The sequence below is a fragment of the Taudactylus pleione genome, unplaced genomic scaffold (assembly GCF_031769625.1).
Source record: "Taudactylus pleione unplaced genomic scaffold, aTauple2 ptg000396l, whole genome shotgun sequence".
Lineage (NCBI taxonomy): Eukaryota > Metazoa > Chordata > Amphibia > Anura > Myobatrachidae > Taudactylus > Taudactylus pleione.
In genome coordinates, this window is record NW_028284797.1 from 5,853,143 (window position 1) to 5,878,205 (window position 25,063).

A 25,063-nucleotide genomic window follows, 5' to 3' on the forward strand; every position below is an offset into this window, starting at 1 on the left:
CATTGGGTCATTGTGGCATCATACCCAGCTTTAAGGGTATAGGAGAGGTCCTATTTTCAAGGACATCCTCATGCACCAGCAGATATGACATGAATTGACTACTTTCAACTAGTTATAACAACCCAAATTAGGTTGTTATTGCTGCCTTAACTGCACCACTTGTAGAAAGTTTTTTGTTTTTTTTTCAACCATCTATACAACTGGTAAGAAAAGCAATTTTGGACTCAGATTGCCCTGTATTTCGAGTCACATAATCTACATATAGTACTTACCTCTGCATGCTCCGTGCTCAATGTGGGACTGTGCGACCATTTTGTGGCATTATGGCTAACCAAAGGTATTTAATTAGGCTGGCTCTATTATCTGAGATGTATGAGAAACCTGTGGCTAGACACTGTGGACAACATCAATTGGCATCTGTACGTTGTATGTTTATGTATTAGATACCTCCTCCCTGACATGGTGGGGTAGAGAAAAAAAAAGGCAATGTGGATCCATCTCTCTGAAAGGCCTCAATGAACTGGTTCAACTTGGGTAGTATTATACAGTACTTTGGACTTAATTTTTTGTTGTTACAATTTTTTTCTAATCTATTGTTGGCGGGTTTTGTAGACAGTCTAGTCCTAGTAAAATGTAATCTGTTTTGCAATTTAACATTCTAATTGCTATTATGGATCATACAGAAATAATGAAATAATTTTGTGTGTTTTTTTTAAAAATGCTGTTGATCGCAATGAATAACTTGGGTGTGCTATGCAGCTTTTTTTTTTCTATTGATTTGCTTATGTTAGTCTAGGATTGCTTAACATATTTATAGTGTCTCTTCTAGGCCTGAGTGGGTACACTGAAGCTGTGTTTTGCTTATTAGTATACCATCATACATATATTTGGCCAATTTACCGATGTACGTCTGGTCCTTTGACCATATATTTTACTGTTTTATGTGTGTGTGCTATTGTAGAGTCATTAATAGCTGTTTACATTATAAGTACATATCACTTCTAATGTCCACAGTGATGATCCTTAGTGTTCTACCAAGAAAATGCTGCCAGCTGAGTGGCATTAAGTAGTAGTCAGGTGGAGGAAGTCTAGTCTGGCTGGACACTAAAATAAGACCCTCTGCAATGTGCCCATCATCCAAACCACACCCTGCCTCTTAAAGACTGGAAAGGGATCACTGTTACCGTGCCTGTCACCGTAGCGTAAGCGCATTGTGACTAATTTTGGCCATCAGGCCCGTGGAGTAGGGTAGTGCCGGATGGCATGTAAAAAATACCCTGGAAGGAGCACCTGGAAAAATTATACTGGGGAGAACACTGGTCCGTCTGGGATATACACTGCATGCATACTTTATTTACTTATTCACCTTTGCCGATTTCTTTATAATGTTATTTTGATTGTTGTGTTTTTTATTAGTTGACTTCTGTTACTTAATATCGTATGCGTTCCGCTGTGTCCGGTACATAATTTCCTGTCTTGCTGTAGTTTGACGCCAGCATTACAGTCATTATCATTTGTTCCTTGACAACGGTCCCTTATGTATAAAAATGTTGGATTTTGTTCCTTATCTAATGCTGCCATATAAAAATACTTTCAAGTCTGATAGCCTATCCCTGAGGCGATATCTTGCATGATCGGTGTATGTCTCTTGTATAGCAGCTGTGCACACCTTCACAAAATTCTATTGATTCAATACTTTAGAAATGTATGGTATCATTATAGGGCAGGGCATTTACATTGTGCTGTGTTTTTGGTTTGACTAAATATAATCTGAATGAAACTATACATTATTTTATGTAGCTGTGATTGTTAAGCAGCATTTGGTGTAAACATTTTTACTATACCTTTTTAATAGCTATTTTAAAACATTTTTTTAACATTGTTTTAATTCCTTTAATATAAAATTGTTTCAGCAGATGTTCATACAAATGGCTTTGTCTGTATGATTGTTATAATACATTAATTGGTGCTGATTTGTATGCTTTGCCCCATGTAAGTACAGAGCATGAAATAACCAATTAACTGGTTCAATATACCATAACAACAGAGAAATTATTTGTGATTGACCTCTGATAATACGGACTGTCCAAAAAAATGAAACCTATCATTCACTGTAATTTCATGCATTGTGGGAAGGGGGGTTTGTGCCTTCCACCACCACACGTGGCAAGATGTTGTGATGTGTTGACACAAGGGTGATCTCAAATGCAGCTATTGTTAGCTTGATGTTGACTTTGAAAAACTTCTGACATTAGCAGTAACTTCTATATTGTAACTCATTTTCCGCCACTATTCTGTCATTTCCAAGCACCTAACACCTCTGTAATTCAAGTCTCCCCCACAATCCTCTATTGTGAATCCCCTCCTCCCACGTAATGAGTAATAACCAGATGACAGCAAATGACGCTTGCATCAATCATGGGTTGGACTGTCCAAAGTATAGTTACCAGATCCTTGTACCGATAGGGGGATTACTCCTATTGACATATAGAATCCATATGCTGCACTTGGGAGCCCTCCAAAGTTCACGGTATGGACCTTTTGTTTAGGATCCAGTAGATGGATGGGTAAAGTAGTTCCAGGATGATCCCAGTGCTGGGTTAAATCCGGTAGGTTGATACAGGGTGGTTTAAAGGCAATTCGCTGTGCGGAGAGTCACCGAAGAGGTGTCCAGGTAGTCTCTAACGCGTTTTGCTGTACCAACTGACAGCTTTTTCAAAGGTATGAGACCAAATAACAATAGAAATATTCTCCCACACACTAAAAACAGACAAGATTTTCCTTCCTATCAGACAAATTGGACAGATAAATCTTTTAGGTGTGTACACAGCCTTAAGCCTGGTACACACTAGACGATATGTGGACTACCTATCGTCCACATTAGCCAGTGTGTACCGGCTATGTCGCTGACTATGCTCGCTCCCCCACATCGACAGTGACATCTTCCGTTGGACCTGCATGCAGGTCTGAATGGCAAAATCGTCAGCATTTGGCAGCATGACCCCTGTCGTCGCGCACTTGCTGATGCCGGCTCCCGTCGTTAGCCCGATCGTGCTGGGTATACATCGTTTAGTGTGTACCCAGCATTAGATGTAGACCGAATGAATAATGGGGTGCATAATAATAGTATAGAAGATAGAGATTGGGGCAATGGTTTGACACAAATGTGGAACAACTGCATGTAACTGAACAAAGTGAATCAATCCAAGAAAGAGAACTCAATTTTTTTTTTCCTTGGGTGATGTCTGAAAGCCCATATTGAGATTCTTGATAGGATGATGATAAATAGTCTTACTTGGGATTAATGTATGGTGCTATGTGAATGTAATTTCTCTAGTAACCATTTCATTTATTTTTTTGGGTTTAGAATGTAGTATAATTGGAACATTTAAGTAAAATGTTTATACTATTAAAACTGATATTACTGAATTATTAATTTGTTAATAAAAGGTAAACGTTTAAATCATAACAATGAAATGTTTCTATGGTTTCCTGTAATGGATGATTGCACAAAAGCTATGCTGCACTAGATCCTCTGCATGCAATTTATAGATGGGGTGGGTCAGCAGTGAATGAACGTGTTTAATGCTGTAATCTTAAATTTTAGTGCATACAATTTTAGATTAGATCTATTGACTGTTTTATTGATGCAAGTCATTATTTATTGACTTGACTTGTCTGTTGATTTGCTTGCATTGTGCGGTCATTCATTTTTACTGTACATCTCCTGTTTTTTGGTTGTAAAGTTATAACTATTCCTTTCAATCTTTAAATCAAAAATGTTTTTTAATCACATACATAGCAATAATGATGGCACATGTCTCAAAATAGTTTTCATGTTGTATCTTCTACATACAACATCCCCTTATATATGAATTTCCTTGATTCACCCTATTTACAAACAAAGAAAATTAGTTCTAAACGTGGTGCACTCTAGAAACCTAATTTTATTTCTACTAATGATTTAAATATATAAATCTTTATTGATATGCATCCAAATATTTTCACGTTTTGTAAATCATTTTAAAAAGGTAACATATATTTAAAAATATAAAGTAAAGACATGTGTTGGGAAAATAAAGAAAAGGAAAGTGAATTGTTAATCATATGCTAAATTCACAATTGCTGAAGAAATTTATATTCTTTATAATATATACATTTCTTTACTATACATGTTTAAATATTTCACCTTTTTAGGAGGATTTCCAAAACTTGAAGATATTTTGATGCTTATCAATAAAGATTAATTTATTTTATATCCTAGTATAAAATCAAATTAGGTTTCTAGAGTGCACAGTGATTGTGCTGACTGAAAAAATTGTGGGTCCCACTCCACTGTTTCTGGGTCCCATCACATATTATGAGGGGGTGAGAGCAGGCAGCAGTTGGGGGTAGGTAGCAGTTGGGGTAGAGGGGGTTAAAGCAAACAGCAGTTGGGGTAAAGCTGGGGATAAAGGCAGGAAAAGTTGGGGTAGAGGGGAGTAAGGTCATGCAGTGCTGGTGGTAGGGAGGGGGTAAGTGCAAATAGCAGTTGCAACAGTGCTGAGGGGGCAAGGAGGGGGCTAGGGGCAGGCAGTTTTTGGGGGTAGGGTGGGGGCAAGGGTAGATAGCTGGCGCAGTACTGTGGGGCAAGGGGGGGGTTAGGGGCTTTCAATGGCATTGCACCAAAAGGTCCCACCACACGCTGTGCTGTTACCACATCCTATGGTACCCGGGCCGGCTCCCCCGCCAGTACACTGGGCTGGTGCCCGGCTAGCTGCAGCAGCTGGTGCTCAGAGATAAGACAGGCAATGTGGTTCTAGCAATAGACCGATTTAATTAAACCTTCCCTACAGTGTTACAGCATACACTCCACTACTTACACATACAGTACATATAGCCCGCCCCTCCATCTCAGCTTCAATCCATATACAATCACAGCAATTTATAGATACAGGGCTGGTCTCGGCACCCAGCACTGACCCATGCTCCCCCCGCCCTTTCCCTCACAGCGCCCTCCCCCAGAGCATAACCTAATAACAGAAACAAGTTGGTGCTTTCTTGCAGCCGGCCCCGCACATGGAGTGTGCCTGGAGCCGGCACTGGATAGATAGCTAGACAGACACACTTGTGGTGTCAATGTGCCTGAATACACTTTATGCATAAACTTGTTTTCTGTATGCATCAAATTCCATTTTTTTTTCTATTTTTAATATAAATATACATGACTACTTTGCAATAGTAACATGACATGACATCTGCAATGTTAAAAAATAAAGAATAATCTATAGCACTGTGAGCTAACAAGCCAAAAACACGATCTCTGCCTATGCAGAAATTGCACCCCACACTCCTCTACCACAATGACCACAGTCTGTAGAATTCTTTGTTACCTGTCATTATTCACCAACTGATCACATGCCTGGTAATGATATCATCTACTAGACACCCATGCCCCCTCCTGTTCCCAGACAGCAGCATTTCCAGCCATGGGTGGTCAATCAACCTGTAAACAGGGGGGATAAAAACTAAATAAAACCCACCTGCTTCTTCTCTAGCTCCCGGTATTTATTGTGCCACACCAGATAGTGCAGGGGGTACTGCTATCCGGACCTTTTTCTTGCTGGCATCATCCTCGTCTCATGCTCAGAATCACCATGCAGAACCGCGTGGTGGTATAGGGAGCGTGGGAGGCTGTACTTGCGCGGATCCTGCTCGTTGTCACGCTGCGTCATCTGTAGACAGCGGGTGCCGCCGCCGCCGGAATGTGAGCTGGGGACGTGGCGGGTGTCTAATGGGGACACATTGTGTCCTCATTGGACGACGAGGAAACGCCGCCCGCGCCAATTGGTTAGGGAGACGCTGGGGGAAGCTAATGAGCTTCTGCGGGTATTTTGCGATCACTGGACTGCACCACGTTTTAGGACCTTTTTTTTTTTTTTCTTGTATTCAGAGTTGAAGGTAGCACAGCTGCGTAAGACACATGAAATAAGATGAGAACTTTTTTTTTTTACTACAAAAAATCCATAAAATTGGTGCAGTATTAACTGTGTACATTAATTTATAGATCTAGCTTGTTTCAGAGACTGCCACAAGCCTGAAATCCACTGGCTAGTTTTTATCCTTTTTATTTACACACACTATTGTGTTTTTGTTTTTAGGTTGGACATATCCGTGCTGAACGTGACATTTTGGTAGAAGCAGACAGTTTATGGGTGGTGAAAATGTTTTACAGTTTTCAGGACAAGCTGAACCTTTACCTGATCATGGAGTTCCTGCCTGGAGGTACTCATAGGATTCTAACATTTCTAGCTTCCATAGCCTTATATATACCAAATAAATGGTTGTTTGCCACACAATATGCAAGGGACATTTTTACTATACTTCTAACGTAGTAACAAATCTAATTTTTATGTTTTGGTTTTTTATGCAAGGGAGTGCATCATTCATTTTATCCAAAACAATTAAAATTTAGCATAAATCACATGCCAGAAACTTCTTTTCACTGATACAGCATGTAATATAATAAAATAGAAATGCGTTACTTTTAAATTGTTATATGGTTCCAACACAGGCTGCGCCCCCCCTTCCCAAAATGTTGCAAGTAGAATCCCACTGAGAACCAGTGTACTCCCTCACTTGTCCCCCCTAGTAGGCAGGCAACATTCTAATCCTTCTCAAGGGAACATTTATCACTGTATTTCATCCCCTTTCATTTTCCCATCACTTTCCTTGTTTCTTATTTCTGCAAAATAACCCCCTCCACCAATTGTATACACTTATTCATGATTAATATGCACTATTTGAATTACATAGCTTAGTGTTCCCACTAGGCTGTTTTAGCGGGGCGCTGCCTGATTTTAAAACTGCAAGATGCGTCAAGCCCTAATGGTGGCGCCAGGCTGAAACAGCCTGCCGTCAATGCCCGCGGGCCACAGTGTACCACAGGTGGGAAAAGTTAGTGAAACAGTCGCCGTCGGGTGAATAGATGGTGTGCGCATTCGCATGCCATCTTTTCACTGTGCAGGGAGAGCTTTGGGACTGCTCAGCATCTCCATCAGTGCTGGGCACGCCTCCTACAGTGCCGAAAAGGGGGTGCGGCTTAAGTTTGTGCCACTTTTCTGGATGACCACTCCCCTTTTTAGGGTGACCCTTTTCACGCCAGACGCCCTGCCCCTCTCTGATGCTGGTGTGAACACTAATAGTTTATATACATAGGCGTGCTGCAGGTACAGCACTTTTACCTCTGCCAGGTCATGGACAACCCCGTCCACACCTCCCAACGTACATAGACTACTCACCTGGACGTCCAGGTTAGTGGTCTGTCCCAGAGGGAGGGGAGACGGGTAGTCCATGACCCAGCAGAGGGGGAAGTACCGAAGGGGCACCCCCTGTGCCGGCACTTGCGCACACCTATGTATTTATATACTATTTTACCAGCAGCCTATAATTTTAGGAACTCAAAAACACTGCATAAATACTAAAATACAGTTACCATTGTTTCAACCTGTGCCTGGATAAAGTATGTTTTTGCTACTCCTAAAATGCAATCACTGAGGCACATATATACATACTTCATTTATCCCTCAATCCCTATACAGATTTGGCAGGGTTGTGAAAAAAAAAGGTGATGTGTTTTTTTTTTTTTGTTTTAAACCAGTTGTTTTTGCAGTAATGTTCTAATGAAAGAATGTAATCCTGCTTATTATATTAATACTGTGAAACATTGCATTGTATTAGAAACCTTGATCAGCCATGTTTTAATGCTTTCTAACATGAACAATCCAAAGTTGTAAGTATTTGTTATCTCATCAAAAGAGAGCCAGACTGTGTTTCTCCCACTCATCTCAGTAGGACTGAAGGTTTTGAATTGAAATAAACATGAAGTAGATTAAACCATGATGTGTTTCTCTGTGTATTGCCTCTTCAATGTGTTTGGAGTTGTTTACACTTTAAGATTGAGAATGTTCGTTGTGGTTTTCTCCTGTTTTAGCTGATGCTAGGCTGATTTAGTACCTCTCTGATTTGGTTCACCCTCCCTGTTTCTATTTTGTGTGTAAATTTACTGTATTGGTTTAGTTTGCTGAAATGACCACAAGCAGCTAGAATGTGAAAATACCAGGGGGATTACCTTTTATAATAGACTTTTTTCAGAAGTCACAGCATAATTAAAAAAAAAAAAAAAAAGTGTTTCTAAAAGAAATAAATATTTGGTCAATCCCAGAATCTCTGTTCACTGATCTAATTCTGACCACATATTCTTGTTAGATCCATAAGATTATTTTATTTATTTTATTTTATTAACAGTTTCTTATATAGCGCAGCATATTCCGTTGCATTTTACAATTGTATTTGATTATTTGAATTACAAAACATTCACTACCATGCACCAAACCTTCATTGTAAAAGAAACCATCTAACATGTACGTTTTGTTATAAGCATGTTTAATTTATTTCTAGTTTTAGCCAGAGATTTGATTTTTAAACAAATCTACTCTTGAAACGATCTCTAATTGATGTTAATGGACATAAAGCCGGACTCAATTAGACGGGAAAAGCCTATTACCGCTTTTCGCCTCTTCGGAACTTATCTCCAAATTCAATTCCAGGGAGATTTCGCCTAAGCGGAAACTCAATGCATTGTAATAGGTGAAAAAGTTTCTCCAATGAATAGCAGGTGAAAAAAGGTGCAATATCTTTATTTAGGGGTGCAAACGTGGGGAAACTATTCAGAACCCTTGGGACAGCCCCCCAAAGGACAAATAGTAAAAAGTAGGGGGGGACCAGCATAAAAATTAACGAAATAGGCTTCTCGGGAGGCTGCAAAGATGGGTCAGGTGTTTTTGGCTTTGCAGGTGCATGTAGCTGGTGGATTTTTCACTGTTTTTAAAACTTCACTTTAGAGACATTAAAATATGCAAGCAACCATTTTCAAGTACCCCAAATTTGACTGGACTAGTTATTTTCACCCAAACATACTGTTTGATGCAATTTTTCACCACTTTAACGAAGACGCTAATAGCAAGTAATTTACACAACTTGAGTACCCAAAATAGTTTTATTAGGGCTATTAGTACACATTGATTCCCTGTGTTAGTGCACATTTTTCTTGGGTACAGACTGATTTCCCCAATTCTTTCAATACTTTCTGCCTGTTCCGCATTGGCCGCTTTCCGTTTTCGCCTGTTTTGGAATTGTATAGAGCAAAAAGCGGGGACCCACACATAAGTATTTCGCCTCTGAAACGGGCGAATGAGGCGGAAAGTCGGACAGGCAAAACTTTGCCGACTTTTCGCCCTGTAATTTGAATCCTGCCCTATATGTGAGAACTCTGCCTACCTTTTATGTAGTTAAACTATCAATTTAACACTTTTAGTTATTTAACCTACAGTATCTTGAATAAAGTTGGTATTTGGGGGAAATTACGAAGCTGCAGGTTTGAAATCCCAGCGGAAGTGTGTTTATAAGCTGGTTTGCATCCTGCTGATTTTACTAAGCTCATAATGCGACAATAAAACTTAGAAAAACTGCACTAGTGAACCTATTTTACCCCATTTAAATTAAAGAAATCACTAAATTTACTAAGAGGAGGCTTTTGAACTAAACTCAGGCCTACAAAATAAAACTAATAGCTTAAAAAAATAAATTACCTGCTTTAGACTGGTTTGTTTGTGTGTTTTGTGATAATCGCTGCACAGATACCGAGGATTTGTGCATGCTTCTATTGGTAAAAAAAAAAAAAAAAAAAATTAAAAGCCTAGGATGGTAGTGGAAAAATCAAGGAGGACAAGGTTCATGGTGTCCCCAACAACTTTTCCACTATCAAGCACTAGGCTTTACCAGCCAGGTTGGTGGCACTATAGCAGGAGGAACACACTGCGTAGGGTCACCCCTTCATAGACCCAATCAGCCAGTTAGGTTGGGGCTGTAACCAGGGCCAGCAACAGAAATCTTGGGGCCCAGGAAAACACCCCTTTTCTTTGGTGCTCCCAGTCGGTACGTGCCAGTCGATTTGAGAGTCTTCCTTACCTACAGTATGTGGTTTCTCTGCAATAGGTAAATTCTAAAGAAATTGATCCTCCATGGACAGATGGTGATTTCAGTCTGTATTAACGTAGGCCTGGTAGATGCTTGCTTGTGTAGAAATATAACCAATGTCATCATATAACAGAGATTCAACTAAATGAAACCTAATAACAAAAGTTTTGGTGCAGGGCAAAATTGAACTTTCCTGATCAAAATTTTTTATATAATGAAACTGTATTTGCACATTTTGTATAACCAATATGGCATCTTTAGATTTGGTGCCTTAATGAAGATTACTGTCCCCGATCCTTTTTCTTCTAGTCTTGTCAGTTGTGGAAACTCTCCAGCCACTTCTCCCTAGGGCTCTTCAAACTTCCCCTCCCCCTTCCCTGTGTCTTTGCAGCCAACAGTCTCTCCAGCCCAAGCCCTCAGTGTCTCTCCAGCCCCCTTCTTTCTCTCCAGCTCACCATAGTCTTTCCTGCTCTGTAATGTCTGATTTTAATTAACTGCCAGGGTTGATTGGTACTTAATGAACCACAAGTGCCAGCACTCCTTGGCATACAGGGACTTGTAGTACTTTTGTAAAGAAAAATATTAACAAACTTACAGGATACACAGATTTAGTTTTTTTTATTAAATAAACGCGCCTCCACTCACCTTATTAACCACTTTATTACTTACTGAGATCCTTGGGCAAAGGTGCTATTCGTTCCATGTAGGCAACCAGTTACTTGCCATAAAAAATACACAATCGCTACAGAGCTTGTACTTTTGGGGACTGCATCACAAATGACAGTAATCCTTTAGAAATCAATGGGAATGCTTTGGTGATATTGTGGGAACAGCCATACACTCTGGAGGACATAAAGTTCTCTTCAACAGAGCTCATTATACACTGAAGTGCAAAAAGTCATGGGACACACCTATCATCGTGTAGGACACTGCTAGCCTTGTGAAGTGCAGTATCTCGATGTGGCATCAATTCCACAAGGGGGCGTAAGACCTCTTGAGAGATGTTACCCCTGCCATCTGGATAGTGTCCCACAACTCCCTGATATTTGTAGGTGTAGGATCTTGGGTGTGAATGGACCTCTACACCACATCCCATAATTGCTTGATTGAGTTCATGTTATGCGAACATGGTGGCCATGGCATTTCATCGGAAATCTCCAGAGTGCTCCTCAAACTAATTCTGGACAACTTGTGACCGATGACGCAGTGCATTATGCTGCTTGAGTATTCCTTCATTGAGGGGATACATGAAGTCCATGAAGGGATGCAAATGCTCATCAAGTCATGCAATGTATCTGTTGCCAGTCAATTATGTGTTCAGGTGGACCAGTGGACCCAACCAATGCGACGTGAGCACACCCCCACACCATTATGGAACCACCACCACCAACCTGCATGGTGCATAGTTGACAATTGAGGTCCATGGCCTCATGGGGTCTGCGCCACACCCAAACCATACCATCTCCCCAAAACAGCTGGAACAGTGTCTCATCGGAGCACACCACATGTTGCCTCCAGGGTCCAATTAGCGACGTCACAGGCTCAGGTGAGGAGCTGTGTCTGGTGTTTTAGTGTTAACAGTGGCACTCTGGTGGGCCTTGTCCTCTCATATTCCATGGAAGCTAAAGAACGCTGCACTGACCTGCACTGTTACGTCTGTTACCTCCTGCATTCATTGTTGATGTGATTTCGAGCCAGTGTCGCTTGTCTGTTACCACTGACAATTCTGGCCAGACTACGCTGTTCATGATCCTTAAGCATCTGTTGTTGGCCACTGCATTGTTCACGGTGGGTGGTAACTCATTCCATGATGTATTCACGGACAATCAAGACACCATAGATCGAGGAAGTTGAATGTCCACACAACTTCGGAAATGGAATGTACCATACTATGGCAACAGCTGTCATGTCCCGTTTGAACTTTGATATTCACATCGTCTTGCCATGAGCAGCCTAGCCAATGTTCAAACTGACTCATGAGATGCTAGATTAATACTGATTCATGTTTGAGCATTTCAAAGACGTTGCAATACGGTGGTGCTACCTACTGTTAACTTTTACATACTGCCTACCCTTTTTTTGTTTTTTATCCTGCTATTAAACCAATTTAGTCATAGATGAGTCCCTTTTATTTAGGAAAACCATACATGGTTTTCCAGTTTTATTTAATCAGTTAAATATTGTTGTAATGTATTTTTGTGTGTGAACCTTATGTGCTCATTATGCTAATTGCTACATTATTATTGTTTATTCTTTATTTCCCTTTTTACATCACCTCAAAAGAAAAACAATTAACTGTACAGCTTTTAATATGAATAATACATATTACCCATTGATAGTTTCATTGAAAAACAATTTTTGATCTTAACTAGCTTGACCACTCTCCTGCCTAAACATTGCTTTTAAGCCCATCATTGTATTTGTCAGCAATGTACAGGAACCCTTGAAAAAATTGGGACATGGAAAATAATGCTGTATGCGCTTGAATATGATCCTGTCCTCTTAAAACAGCCTGCAGCCTTACGTGGTGTTTTCCAATCATTGTCCAATACAGCATTCTATTTTAAAGGAAGATTAATGATCTAAATATTCAAGACTGTTCTGCTAAATTTTCCAATGCAGAATTTGAGCTAGCCATACGTTTTCCACTCTTACTGTAATCTGGCCATATAGGCTATTGCTATAATCCTAGTTGTGCTCATAAACTTGAAATGCAAATGTATAAATGTAGAACTGTGCTTACCTACGAAATGGCATGTTTGGCAATGGACTTCATCACAAATTTTACTACCACTTTGTTGTTCTCTGCTTTTAAAGGGTGATCATCCATTTAATGTGCAGCGTTTTCATGCTCTGCAGTATGTTTTTAGACTTTGTTGTTTTAATAACCTTTCTTGGTTTTGTTTTCTTGCAAGGTGACATGATGACCTTGTTGATGAAGAAAGATACTCTGACAGAAGAAGAAACTCAGTTTTACATTGCTGAAACTGTACTGGCAATTGATTCGATTCATCAATTAGGATTCATTCACAGGGATATCAAGCCAGATAATCTCTTACTTGATAGCAAGGTAATTATAAATCCATAGATGGGTTCACTTTTCAATGATGATGATAGTGATTATTTCCATTTTGACATGGTTATGAATGAAAGTTCTATACCTGAAACTGTTTTAATCTATTCACATAGGGCTCGATTCAAATGAATGCAAATTAAATAGCGCCGTGAGGGAGCTCCTAGAGCTATTCAATTCAGCACGCTGTTAGGTCGGAGAATGCCTGTTCTCCCGTCCCTCGTGCCTTAAACAGGGTGTTTAGTTGCGAGAACGGGCATTCTCCGACTAAACTTCCCGGCATGATGCTGTTTCCATGGCGCTAAGGGCAGAAAACCGCATCCCGGCTGTACTTTTGTCGGATTTATCCTTAGCGCGCTGAACTGAATAGCTCCGGGAGCTCCCTTCCGGCGCTATTTTAATTTGCGTTCAATTGAATCGAGCCCATAGAAAGCTTCTTGTGACAATAAATATTATGGGGCAAATGAAATAGCCTGCGCAATGCAGACATCGACAAGTTCATTGCGCAGGCTATTACGTTTACCCCAATAACTGAGTATGGTCCAATGTATGTGTCTCGGTTTTGATACAACTCCCCCAATATCTCATTACTTGTCACTCTATCCTTTGGTTTGTTCAGTGTGTCTTTTTTTTCCTTATATACTTTATAGGTAGCTCATAAACTGATATAAGCTGTACAGTAAATGTGCTTGACAAACATGTATTTACTAAACCGTGGAGATAGACTATACCCCAATCCCTGCTTCTCCTACATTTACTCTTTTAAAGATCATCAACGAAAAAGAAATTGTATTTTTTATTTTATTTTTTTATGTTAAATTAATAGTTTTTTATCAATTTTATTTAAAAAAAAATAAGGTGGAATAACCTATCAAACAGAAACTAGCAAATAGGTATGTACATTAAAATGTTATGATGGAGAGAGCAAAGTGGTAGACGACATGGAAGAACATAGAAACTCCATCTCCTTAAGAAGAACCAAGGAGAGGGATGGGATAAATGGAAGGGAGGGGGTGAGCTCAGACAAGAGAAGAGGCACAAGGAGCGGTCCTATAGGTTTAATCTTGTAGAAGGTGTGAAACTTCATAATGTACCATTCAGGGGGTCCAAATGACTGCAAATTTTTTCAAGGTATTGTGGCGAGATACTCTGAGTTATACTTGCCAGATTGTATTTAGTAAGTAGGTGGTTGGCTTGGTTTATACTTTACAGGGTAATTTGGCATTTAGTGGCACTTAAAATGTTTGATCAGCTTCTGGGTGTGTGTGTTCGTGCCTGGGATGTCAAGCTGTAATTGAGTAAGTAGGAGAGGTTGTCTGGGACTTGCCTGTTCAATCAGATCATGTATTGCTGTCTTGGTCACAAAGCTTCTCTCCCCACCCCCCACCACCACTGATTGTGAGTCGTGGTACGCTCTTTGTAGCTTTCCACTAAAGAAACCTTTATGTTTGGTGTTCTCATTGTACTCAATGTGAGTTATGGTATGCAGGACATACTCTGTGTTTCTATTTCTTTGAAAAATCTTGGTGATGGCACTTCATTAAGAAACCTTTTAAGGATTATATACCGGATCCCTTCTGTGAGTGGGGTAAACTGGTGTGTCACGAGGGTTTTGGGGAGATCGATTTCCCTTTCTAAAGTTTATAATTAGAATATACATACATTTGAGTATTTACACATGGATGTATATCTTTTTCATGTCATACCACCTTTGAGGAGAAGATAGTCTAATATCAAATCCCCACTCTGCTTGGAAAAGAGAGAACAAGAAAATTTCCAATTCCTAAAGGGATGTATACATTTTTATTAATTTTTATTATATTTAAGAAGTGTACATTCTAGTGCCTAGGGGTAGCTTCTTTTGCCAACTTTTTTTGTGTATATTATTGAGTCCTTTTTGGGTATGGTGACATCCATCAGCATTTGGTACTCCCACTATTGGCTGCTGTGCGCAGATTAGGTGGAAACCCTTTACAATTTTGTTTGCAATGTACCAGAGATTTGATAACTTTATATTCAGTATGATGGTTAAGATCTTGGCATTTAGTTTGAGGTCCACATTTAAAAAGGGCGATGGGTCTGTAGCTGCTAGTTAGTGGCTTTCCTATCCGGTTCAGAGATTACTATTTGCAGCACCAAATTTATGACCACCTAGGTCAGAGTTAAAAGACGTAAAAGCATGGCCATGATAGCTGTGAAACAATCAGGGCCAAGGGGCAGAGCATTTTTCAGTTCCTTAATGGTCTGAGTAGTTTCATCAGCTGGTATTCAACCAGTTGCATTTCATTTGAAGTGGAGTAGGAATGAGACGAGTCGAGGAATTATAGGAAGCTAAAGGATCTGGGGTTGAAGATTATAGTGTAAACAATAATCTGCAAGTTCAAAAACCCTCTCCCACAGTAAAATTCCTCTTCATACATGTCCCACATACTGTAATTTTAACCCATTTTTCTGCTCTTTAGAGAATATTACATAGGAAAATATGGCTAATAAGTCATTTAAATATTTAAAAACCTCTACATTATTATTATTGGGCATCACAGACGGTGTAATGGTTAGCGTTACTGCCTCACAGCAATGAGGTCGTGGGTTCAATTCCCACCACGGCCCTAACTGTGCAGAGTTTGTATATTCTCCCTGTGCTTGCGTGGGTTTCCTCCGGGTACTCCGGTTTCCTCCCACACTCCAAAAATATACCGGTAGGTTAATTGGATCCCAGCAAAAATTAACCCTAGTATGTATGTGTGTGAGCATGTGTTAGGGAATATAGATTGTAAACTCCACTTTTCGCATAAGAGTTGGTACAGCCAATTTTCCAGACAATAGAGACAGGAGATTTCTAAAAGATGCTGTTAAGTAATCTGTGGCCTTTCAGTGTTCTAGCTCCATTCTAGATAGTAGAAAGAGGTTGTTTAAAAAAAAAAAAAATACCCTTGGATGGTATAAAATGAAGCTTTTCCCTCATTTCTTCTTGCGTAGCTCATCAGGCAGGGAGTATTTATTTATTTTTAATTTTTTGCCTGCTCAATCCATGATGTACCTTTTTCCTTCAGTCCCAGGACGCACTGTTCTCATCCTGCAGGCCGAGGGCAGTCTACCTGGGCACAATGTACAGAGCAATTCTGGTAGTGAGAAATTCATATATTCTGTTTTCTGGATGCAGGATGGCTTCTGAGTATGCCCCAGTGTCCTCCTTTTGTGCAGTGGACATGCAGGCAAGACTTAAGGGGAACAGTAGCTGCCTCTCAGCATCCTGGAAGTCCGGGTACATGCACCGAATTAGAGGCAGCATCTACAAAATGAAATAAAATCAGAAAGTCGACATTCACATTGTCATAATGTGGAATTTGAGAATTTCTACAACCAAAGTTAGGGTTAGCTGAAAAGTGCATGCTGAATTGTATTGTCGATGTGCTGTTGACGTTCACGGTATCGACATTCTGAATGTAGACTTAAAATACCACCAAACAAAACCGCCTGAGCTTGATCCCAAACAGTCAAAAGAGAAACCCTCATGGTAAGCTCCTAAAGGTGCATACACACTAGACGATATGCTCCCTGAGCGATATCGTCTAGTGTGTCCCCGGCAGGCTGTGCTCATTGTCGTTCATGACATTGAGCACAGCCGCTGAACGATATCATTAACGATATCGTTCAGCGCCGGGCTCTCTCCCCCATTCCCTGACATGCAGCAACCTGACGAGATCGTCAGGTTGGCCTGCATGTCAGACCGATGAACGATGATGACGAACGACCCGCGGGAACGCGCATCGTCGTCATCGTTCATCTTTTTGGGCTTAAAAATGGATGATAAAGTGGACGACTGAACGATAACTATATCGTTATCGTTCAGTCGTCCACTTTATCGCCCAGTGTGTACGCACCTTAAGAGAGATATCCTGTATTTTGTCCTGTGTATAGTAGAGCTTGTTTGTTTTTTCATTTTCCACCAAACAAGCTTTTGTTACTAGGAAGAATCAATAGCTAAACAAGGATTACAGTCTTTAATGTGTGCAGATGTGAAAGATGGATGTTTCTGATCCTGTGGAAAATTCCTCCAGTAAAGATTCTGATGAATTTGAAGCACCCAGGAAATTTGATTTGGAGAATATTGTTGTTCTATTGAAATATATTGGAGATGTCTCAGCAGTGATAGGATGGCCAGTGAGGGGTGCTTAGCTGCTGGGTGACAGCAGGAGGAGGCCTACTGTCATTAAGGAGGCAGTGCTGGCTGTGACGAGACCTATCCGTGGCAGCTGATCGGCAGTTAATACAGGTGGCTGTGTCTGGCGCTAGGAGCTGAAAGGGTCTGCCTGAGCATGGAGCTGCTTATGCTGTACCTGGTGACCGGTTGAGTGTGTAAAAGCACTTACACTGCACTCGCCCAGCATGTAGTATCAGCTTCAGGGCAGACTTGGGTTTTTGTGTATATATTAGCAGCAGTGGAATCTTTGTGGAAAGTGGAAAATACAGAAGTAATGGGGGATCGAACTTTAATAATAACTTCCGCAGACAAAAGCTTATTTATTCACTTTCAATAACTATACTGGAGGATGGGTGTTGGGAGTTTATTCATGTCTAGTGCAAAATCATTACTTACAGTGCCTTGCATTCACCCCCCTTGGCTTTTTACCTTTTTTGTTAGATTACAACCTGTAATTTATTTATTTTTTTAATCTGAATTTTATGTGATGGATCTGCACAAAATAGTCTAATTTGGTGAAGTGAAATGAGAAAAATATATATAAAAAATAATCTTTATAAATAAAATTTTGAAAATAGGCATGTGCATATGTAATCCCCTTTGCTATGAAGCCCCTCAAAAGTTGTGGTACAACCAATTACCCTCAGAAGTCACATAATTAGTGAAATGAAGTCCACCTGTGTGAAATCTTAAGTGTCACATGACCTGTCAGTATAAACACACCTTTTCTGAAAGGCCCCAGAGACTACAACACCACTAAGCAAGAGGCATCACACCATGAAGACCAAGGAGCTCTCCAAACAAGTCAGGGACAAAGTTGTTGAGAAGTACAATTCTGGGTTGGGTTGTAAAAAAAATATCCAAATCTTTGATGATCCCCCGGAGCACCATCAAATCCATAATAATCAAATGGAAAGAACAGGGTACCACAACAAACCTGCCAAGAGAGGGGCCATCCACCAAAACTTACAAACCGGGCAAGGAGGGCATTAATCAGAGAGGCAGCACAGAGACCAAAGGTAACCCTGAAGGAGCTGCAGAGTTCCACAGCAGAGTCTGGTGTATCTGTGCATGTGACCACAATAAGCTGTACACTCCATAGAGCTGGGTTTTATGGAAGAGTGGGCAGAAAAAAGCCATTACTTATTGATAAAAATAAGAAGACACGATTTGAGTTTGCCAAAAGGCATGTGGGCGACTTCCCAAATGTGTGGAGGAAGGTGCTCTGGTCAGATGAGACTAAAATTTAACTTTTCGGCCACCAAGGAAAACTCTGTCTGGCGCAAACCCAAGACATCCCATCACCCCGAGAACCCCATCCCAACAGTGAAGCATGTTGGTGGCAGCATCATGCTGTGGAGATGTTTTTCAGCAGCAGGGACTGGTAAACTGATTTGAGTCGAGGGAAAGATGGATGGTGCTAAATACAGGGATATTCTTGAGCAAAACCTGTTTGTCTGCCTGTGATTTGAGACTGGGACAGAGGTTCACCTTCCAGCAGGACAATGACCCGAAGCATACTGCTGAAGCAGAAACCATTAAAACATGAAGGAGCTGGAGCAGTTTTGCCTTGAGGAATGGGCATAAATCCCAGGGGCAAGATGTGGCAAGCTCATAGAGACTTATACCAAGCGACTTGCAGCTGTAATTGCCCCAAAAGGTTTTTCGGCAAAGTACTGACTTTTTAGGGGGGTGAATAGCTATGTACGCTGAAGTTTTCTGTTATGTTGTCCTAAATGTTGTTTGATTCACAATATTAAAAAAACACAACTTCACAGTTGCAGGCATGTTCTGTGAATTCAATGATGCACACCTTCAAACAATCCATTTTAATTCCAGGTTGTGAGGCAACAAAACATGAAAAATGCAAAGGGGGTGAATACTTTTGCAAGACACTGTATATCGTATGCTTATAGCAACAAGAAAGTTCATCTGTCCCCAGGAAAAATTACTAGCTACAGGAGTCTAGGTGTACAGGGCTAGAATAAATATTGGCAGTGTTGGAAAGTTATGGATGGGAGACGCAGCCCTGCTGCATTTTTAAGATGAAACTAATTTTAGATTAGATACATTTAGGCAACAAGTGTCAGTTAAGTAACTTGTTGCTATTGCAGACACAGAAATGAAGACTCGCAATGCTATAAATAGCTCATCTGCCAACAACTCTGGATTTCAGGTCTGCTTTATTTCTATATAGCCCGGAGGTTCCCAAATCTCTGTTCTCAAAGCACCCTAACAGTCCTGGTTTTAAGGATATTCATGCTTGACCACAGGTGACTTAAGTAGTACTTCAGTTAATTTGCTTTAACCACCTGTGCTCAACCATGGATATCTCTAAACCTGAACTGTTGGGGTGCCTTGAGGACTGCATTTGGAAACATCTGGTATAGCCCATTTGTAAAATGTTAATGACACCTGGTTACAGTCTGAGTGTATATTATTTATTGGCAAAGTGATTCCACAAATCACCGATTTATAATGCAGCATGAATTCAACTATAATTGTGCAAACTATACAAGCTACAAGCACAGTTACTTCAGAAAGGAGAGAAGCACTCAGAAGATACTTTGTTCGACTATGCTCTAGTATCAGACTTATTGTACTTACCTACTACTGATACTTGCGTGGAGGCACTAACAAAAGGATGTACACCACTTAGTTGTTTTTTTTTTTAAATTAAATTAGCAAAAATCTCAAAAAAAACTTTTTACATGTTGTTGTTATGGGGTATTATGTGTACAATTTTGAGGACAAAAATGAATTTATTCCATTTTGGAATAAGGCTGTAACATAACAAAATGTGGAAAACGTGTAGCGCTGTGAACACTTTCCGGATGCACTGTATGGGTGTAGTAGGTATTACCGCCCGGCGGTTCAAATCCAGACAGCGGAAGCCTGGCAGAGGTGAAGATCCTGATCGCTAATAAGGTAACCCTATTTTCCCCCCTAACCCTACCCCCCGCCTAGTGCCTAACCCTAACCTCCCCCCTGCCTAAACCTAACCCCCTCTTCCCTGCAGCCTAAACCTAAGTGTCCCGGGGGGGGTGCCTAACCCTAACCCCCCTTCCCCTAACCGTAACCCTCCCGGGGGGGGTGCCTAACCCTAAGTCCCCCCGGGAGATCTGACACCTAACCCCCCCCCGCGGCTGTCCGCGCCTGTCTTAACTTCGTTCGGTATGCTGGGCGTTGGGCTCCCGGCGTAGGTCTAAAGACAGGTGTTGGGATTTCGACGCCTGTCATTAGTACTTTGCCACGATTAGACAGTCGGGAAGGTGGCAGTCAGCATTTGGAGAGTCGGCTTCCTGACTACATCCCCACTGTATTGCTCTTAATTTTATTTCCTAGCTAATACTACAAGGCAGCCCGATATTCCTAACAGTCTGCCTGTTTTTAAGGATCGCTTGTCAAGGGTCTCTGAGACACAAAGTAAGAAGCTCTCTGAATTCCTTTTGGAGGTGTTTTTTTTTTTTTTTTCTCGGCTAGACATTGTAGCTGCCATGTAGTATTTCAAGAAAATAGATAATTAACCTTTTATTGTAATATTTTTTTTATTATTATTTCATTTCCATTCTATTCCGTGAACACCTACAGAATATTTGCTATAGGTATTTTTTTTTTTTTATAATTTCATTCAGAGCCTCCTTAAGGACCTAAACTAGTTGGACTCTAACAGTCACAAATGTATAGAATACAACACCTCAGCGCATCAAGGTAAAGCTGCCCACAGTGGAAATGCTAGGGTACCTTAAACCCCTATAAGAATGAGTGAAAATATATAGTAACGTGTATGACCACCGTGTGGCACTATGCCTGACAAATTCCACAAAAAACAAAACACAAAATAATTTGCTACTTTCCTTTCCTGTCCTTTCCTTAAGCGGTGTATCCAGAGGTTCCCAATATGCGGAGAAAAAAGGGAATAGGTGCAATAGTGTGATATTGATAACAGCAAATTAATTTATTAGTCAAAACACACAAATTAATAGATGAATCATACAGAGGCTTAATAAGTTAAAACAATTGCCCATGAGGGCATAATGATGTAGTGGTTTATATTAAGAAAGGAGTGGAGCCCATAGGCCCTGCGTACCAGATCCCAGATGATAAATAGTGTTGTGGGTGCACTGCCGACCGTCCGGACCAAGTCGAGCAGTGACTGACAAACAAATACTGGTACTGTGGGTCACATGTCCTTCTCCTTAATGTCTCCGCTCTGCTGTCCTTAACACGTTTCAAGCCCACCTGGCTCTTCTTCAGAAGGATCTGATAATATAATATATAAACCACATATTGGGAACCTTCCTGATACACCGCTTAAGGAAAGGACAGGTAAGGAAAGTAGCAAATTATTTTGTCTTTTGTTTTTTGTGGAATTTGTCAGGCATAGCGCCACACGGTGGTCATACACGTTACTATATAGTTGGACTCTAAATTTAGTAAATTGGTCAGAAATGAATTGAGCTAGCCCTCAAGTTCTCAAAGGTGTTGCTTAAATAAAGATTGTATTTTAACATGATGTATTGAGAATTATATGGGAAATTGAAATGTCCAAATGACACAACTTTCATATTCCAAGTAAAATATTAAGGAAGTTTGCACTTTGATATGGTGCAGAGGGCCAAGTTATCCTCATAAGCTTACTATAATACTGCATTTGGTATCTTGAGGTAGAAGCTTGTCTATATTGTTGATCGAAGGATGAAAAAAAGTATTTAACTGAATACATTTTTCAATGATTTCTTAAGGGACATGTAAAACTGTCAGATTTTGGACTGTGTACAGGATTGAAGAAAGCCCATAGGACAGATTTTTACAGGAACCTGAACCATACACTACCAAGTGATTTCAGTAAGTCATGTATCATTGAGTGGAAATTATGTGTACATTTTAGTTAAGCTATTTTATTTTTAGTGTATATACTTATGCCACTAGAAACAGTCTAGGTAAAGATCTTCTCCTGGCAACCCAGGGCTCTCACACTCTTCAGTCCCTGACACTGAATTATTGCTCTCTAGAGGGGTATTGCAGACTTATTTTCACAAGCTCCATGATGGTTTCTTTTCAGGACCTGAATTATAAATGTATAATCTGCTCTAGAAATGCCTCCAATTAAGCTAAAAATAGCCTTTAGTACAATTGACAGGGCCTGTTTATTTGGGCATTTCATCTTCACAATAGATGCACAAGAATTCCAGTCTTTGCACAAAAACCAACAAATGCAGCCAGAGGGCCAAAAATGGAAGCTTTCCTCTGATTCTCCCAAAACTTATTAAAGACAATAGTAGATGCCCCAAAAAAGGTGCTTTTGTAGGCAAAACATGAGATCTTACATAAAAACCCCAAGGTGAGTATTAAGAAAAAAATATATTAGGTAATGAGAGTCCCACGTCCTGATAAGTTGTTAAATTACCTTTTTAGTAAAAGTAAAGATTTTTTTAACTACTTTTAAATGAGATCATATATCATATGTAGTTATCGGGTGTGAAACCATTTCTTTAAACCTCAGGTGTAGATAGAGATGTCACTGTCATTAGGTTGCATCAAAGATATAGGGCGTTATTGAATTAGTTTTGCATCCGCGGAAAAGTTTTGCCTTCCCGACTTTTCGCCGACATTGTGTGGTTTGGACGTGGAAGCTTATCATGCGCGTCCCTGCTATTCACCGGATTCAATTACAACCACGCAAAAACGGCAAGCGGCAAATTCAGAACAGGCAGAAAGTGCTGTCACAATTGGGGAAATCCGCCTGAACCCCCCAAAAAGATGCACTAACATTGGGGATCAATGTAAATGTGTCCGAATAGCCCTAATAAAACTGTTCTGGGTACTTAAGTTGTTTCAATAGCTTCTTATTAGCATCTTTGCACAAGTGGTGAAGAATGGCAATAAGCGGTAGTTTTTGGTGAGAATAAGTATTCCAGTCAAATTTGGGGCACTTGAAAATGGGTGCAAGCATATTTTTAGGTCTCTAAAGTGAGCTTTTTGAAAAAAGGTGAAAAACCACCCTTATACATGCACCTGCAATCCCAAAAACACTTGGCCCCTCCTTACAGCACCCCAAGAAGTCTATTTCGCGAGTTTTTATGCTTGTCCCCCCAGTTTGTACTTTTTCGCCCCCAAATTGAAAGTACTTTTTTGGGGTGTTTTCTTTCCAGGGATTTTTTTCCACAGTTGTCCTTTGGGGGGGCTGTCCCAAGGGTTCTGAGTGGTTTCCCCACGTTTGCACCCCAAAATAAAAATGTTGCACTTCTTTTCTCCTGAGTTTCTTAGACAAATCTTTTTCGCCTATTACATTGCATTGACTTTCTGCGTATGCGAAAACCGTCTGGAATTGAATTTGGAGATAAGTTCCGACCACACGAAAAGCCCCGATCTGCGATACTTTTTCGCGGAAAACGGCTTTTCGCTTCTGATTGAATACGACCCATAGTTTCATGGAACACTCACATTTGATAAAAGGTTTTTCATCAGAAGCTTCTGATGATTTATTACTTTATGATTTGAAACACGTAAAGTAAGGTGGCTGTTATACCCTGAAAGGACATTATCCTGATGGACCATCTGGACATCTACCTGTTTTGAGACCATAAAGGACCGGTACTTTGTGGATTCTAATCTGTTCTTTTTCCATCTTTGGACACGCTGGTTGATGATCCATTCTGCAGGTCTGAAGATCATGGGGATATCTATGATTATGAATAGATATGCGATTTGTTACTTTATCAAATGTGAGTGTTCTGTGAAATTAAATCTTTTGATGTCAAAAGGTTTTTGCACTGCTGTCTCTTTTTTTGTTTCTTTTGTGTTTCAAGCAACTTAATGAGTTGTGCCGGAGAAATACCTTTTTTCTATAATACCCAAACTAGCAGCTGGACCATACCCAAAGTTTTGGTACTGCTGTTGGCAGTTGGAAGGATATGATGGTAAAAGTGAGGCAAGAAAAAGCAGATGAGGAAGGATGGCCCTGCTTGTGAGAGCTTACTATCTGATGTAGGGCGGTATATGCTCTGTCATTTCAACTTGAGTTGTCTCTTAATACTACAAGTGCCATTTGAACAATATGCTATGGCACTTGAAAAACTGTCCATTGACCTGCCCCAAGAAGAGGTTTATTGCAGAGGTTTACTTAGTTGGAAGTGCTGGGGTTATATATTTAACTTTTGTGATTTGTGGGCCCTGCCATTTTGCTAATTTGTGGAAAATGTTCCTGCCAGTGAGGGTGGAGTTTGTGTTTCTTAAGTGTCTTACATTGTGCATGCAATGATTTGTTTGAACAAGCTGGCAAGCTTCTAAAAAATGTTTATCAGGGCAATGCTTTCTTTAATATGCTTTACTTTTTTTATGATAGATTTTCAAAACATGAATTCCAAGAGGAAAGCGGAAACATGGAAACGCAATAGACGACAATTGGTACATTGACTGGCGCTTGCATGAGATTGTTACATATTATTTTTTAATGTGAATCTGGCCCTGAGTGACACAAGATTCTGGGGGCAATAAATTAAATTTCTGCCTTTAGCCTTGCCTGCAATACTATATTCAGTCAAGGGAAAAAAGAAGTAAAGGTATTTCTACTGGAGGGACACTCAAGGTGTGCCCTCCAATAGGAGTACCTTTTGTTTCTCTTTTCCCTTATCTGCTTTCCCTATGTGAATGACTCCAGGGAGCAGCCTCTAAGGTGGTATTTATTTTGGGGGGGGGTTTGGGTATGAAGTGCCCCGCTAGCTAAAGCTAACCTCCCCCTAACACCCCAATACTTGCCTTCGGGA

The 25,063-nt window shown here is 40.3% G+C and overlaps 1 protein-coding gene across 1 annotated transcript in view; it reads left to right on the forward strand.

Annotated features, from left to right (window-relative positions):
* Nucleotides 1-25,063, forward strand: part of LOC148506786 (serine/threonine-protein kinase 38) — a 101,627-nt gene that overhangs the window by 69,520 nt on the left and 7,044 nt on the right. Inside the window, exons 6-9 of the mRNA XM_088446299.1 lie at nucleotides 6,141-6,264; nucleotides 12,933-13,087; nucleotides 22,040-22,142; nucleotides 24,643-24,704. Of these exons, the coding sequence (XP_088302425.1) occupies nucleotides 6,141-6,264; nucleotides 12,933-13,087; nucleotides 22,040-22,142; nucleotides 24,643-24,704 (444 nt within the window). The remainder of the gene's footprint in view (nucleotides 1-6,140; nucleotides 6,265-12,932; nucleotides 13,088-22,039; nucleotides 22,143-24,642; nucleotides 24,705-25,063) is intronic.